Source organism: Triticum dicoccoides, unplaced genomic scaffold (assembly GCF_002162155.2).
Source record: "Triticum dicoccoides isolate Atlit2015 ecotype Zavitan unplaced genomic scaffold, WEW_v2.0 scaffold17688, whole genome shotgun sequence".
NCBI lineage: Eukaryota > Viridiplantae > Streptophyta > Magnoliopsida > Poales > Poaceae > Triticum > Triticum dicoccoides.
Genome location: NW_021224135.1, coordinates 1 through 2,500, shown reverse-complemented (window position 1 = coordinate 2,500; position 2,500 = coordinate 1). Strand labels below are relative to the sequence as shown.

Below are 2,500 nucleotides of genomic sequence, written 5' to 3'. Positions count from 1 at the left end.
TCAACGCCTGAAATCATCAACAAGACAGAACAAGTTTGATAAGGTTATCCATGTGGATTGCTCGGTATGGAAAAACATGAGAGCTCTGCAAAAGGCAATTGCGGAGGAGTTGGAGCTTCCGCATTCAGTAATGGCCATCTTTGATCGGTGTGAGGAGGACGACGACTTCAGTGGGATAGATGAAGGCTCCAAAGGGGTGATAGCAGATATCAGAAGGGAAATATTCAGAAAACTTGTTAACAGTATATTTGTGGTAGTTTTTCACAACGGGAGCAGAAGGTACATTGATTTGTATGATTGCGGTGTCCCAATAACAACATTTTTGAGTAACATGATGTTGTGGACCTGGCACGGGAGGTTTCGGGTCGATCTCGATCGAATACTAGAAGATGGGGAACAGGGAAAGATGAAGAGTCAGACAGATGTTCTCTTATATGCTTCTCCGCAACTTGAAGATGAGGAAATACGAGATCTACTGCATGAAGAGGCTTTGGAGGTTGCCAGGTGTGCGGGCATTGTTAAGCCCGATGATATAAGCCACAAGATAGTCATGGAGTGCCTCATATGCATGACAAAAATTCCTACGGACTTGAAGACACATGCACCAAACTATTGGATCTGTGATGGTATTATACAGGGCCAAGACAATGCATCAGCATGGGATATTGGCAATTCTCTGCACAGAAACATGTGCTTGGATGTTGAGCTAACATATAATGAGGAAACAGCTCCCATGCTACAGGTGTCGGGTGATTTACTTGTTAACCGCTAGAATTTCACCACCCACAAACAACTCCTTAAGGATAAGACTCATGTGCTGCCTCCTCAGGTGACATCATTCTTCCTTTTTGCACATGAACCACCAACAAATAGAACATCAATATTGCCAGTTGGCATCTTCCAACATTCACAAAGCAGCAAGCTGCGTGTGTTACATCTGAATTGGAACAAGTCACCCCTTTCATGTTACCCCCATTGCTTGAGTCATTTAGCTTCATCAACAGTGGTGCTACTGCTGCCAAGATATCTTGTATCTCCTTTCGGGGTTGTTCACAGTTGAAGAATATACTTCTCAGAGGAAATTTGGGGCGCCTGGGGGAGCTGGACCTCTCGGACATGGCAGTGAAAACCCTTGACCTCACAGAAGTGGAAGCACCAAACCTCAAGCGTCTCATGATGTTGGGCTGTGAGAACCTCTGTGCAATATTATGGCCATCGAAAGATAAAAGGACATGGGTTTTGGAGAAGTTGCACATCAGCACCGTCCAATCTGCATCAAATAGCCAGAATGATTGGCAAGAGATGACCAAGGAGGCTAGTGTTGCTGCAGGATCATCATCCATCCTTGCTTTTGGGGCTTCACCACAAGGCATCGGTCGAACTGCATCTTTTGAGTTTAAGTGGTACATTTCTGTAGTGGACCCAAGGCTCATGTGGTCGCTTCTTCCCTTTCAACAATATATTGAGAGAAACTATGTATACATGGAGATTGATTCATCTTCTGCAAGTGGAGTTTCTGTTGGTGATCGCGAAGTTCCTCAAGGCATCGGGAGCCAGCGGCAGACTGATCAATACTTATATGCAAGAGATGTCTTTCAAGATCACCCGCAAGCTGTCAGTGCTGTTGAAGGTGTGATCGACTGGATGTGGCCTTGCCCACGTACTCCTACTCCATATCCTCAATCCTGGTACTTTCACATGCAAGATGAAGAGAAGATGGAGAGAGGATCGTTACAGCAACAACACAACACTCAGAGGATTAGAACCAGTGTTGCCTTAGCCCCTGTTTGATGTGTGATAATGCAGGTATGTTGTATGTGCATGATAGCTCGTCCACCACTTGCATTCCATGCTCACAAGGTGCAGAATGGCGCTGCCTTCAATGGTGCCGAGTTGAGAGGTGCCCCAAGCTATGCTCTGTCTTTGCTACTTCCCAACAAAGTGATGACCAGACCGTCTTTTGGTCTATGTCTACATTCTGGGCATCCCAGCTCCCTATGGCGTGCTACATCTGGAACTGGAGTACAACATCCCAACCAAGCGGAAGATACTTCAAAAACCTAATATTGTTGCACCTGGACTATTACCCCAGGCTCATACATGTACTTCCCTTGTCTGAGCATATGTACACCCTGCCTAGCCTGTAGACGCTTGAGATCGTTTGCTGCGATGATCTGAAAGAAGTCTTCCCTTTGGACCCTAAGCGCCAACTGAAGAAGGAGATTATAAGATTTCCCAACCTAAGAAGGATCCACCTATACCAGCTCTACACTCTAATGTGTAATGTCAAGACACACCAATGTGTCTAATTTGGGCACACTGTACTAAACAATACAATGAATATGGCTGTCATCTTGGCCATTTGACTTGAAAGCCATGAATGTTCATGCACGATAGCCTGTTTTGCGAAGGAATTTTTTACAGATTAGTTATATTGAAAGTTTGGTATTTTGCACCCTGAGATTTGTACTTGCTTCACAAAAATCATCCATTTTTGACA

The 2,500-nt window shown here is 44.8% G+C and overlaps 1 protein-coding gene across 1 annotated transcript; it reads left to right on the top strand.

Moving 5' to 3' along the window:
* Window positions 1-38: 38 nt before the first annotated feature.
* Window positions 39-2,369, top strand: LOC119344631. Its single transcript, XM_037615012.1, has one exon. The coding sequence runs from the start codon at window positions 964-966 to the stop codon at window positions 1,789-1,791; it is 828 nt and encodes a 275-aa protein (XP_037470909.1). The 5' UTR covers window positions 39-963; the 3' UTR covers window positions 1,792-2,369.
* Window positions 2,370-2,500: the final 131 nt, after the last annotated feature.

What these genes read in the sequence shown, in the direction of transcription:
- LOC119344631 (XM_037615012.1), top strand. Translation starts at nt 964, where the DNA reads ATGTTACCCCCATTGCTTGAGTCATTTAGCTTCATCAACAGTGGTGCT.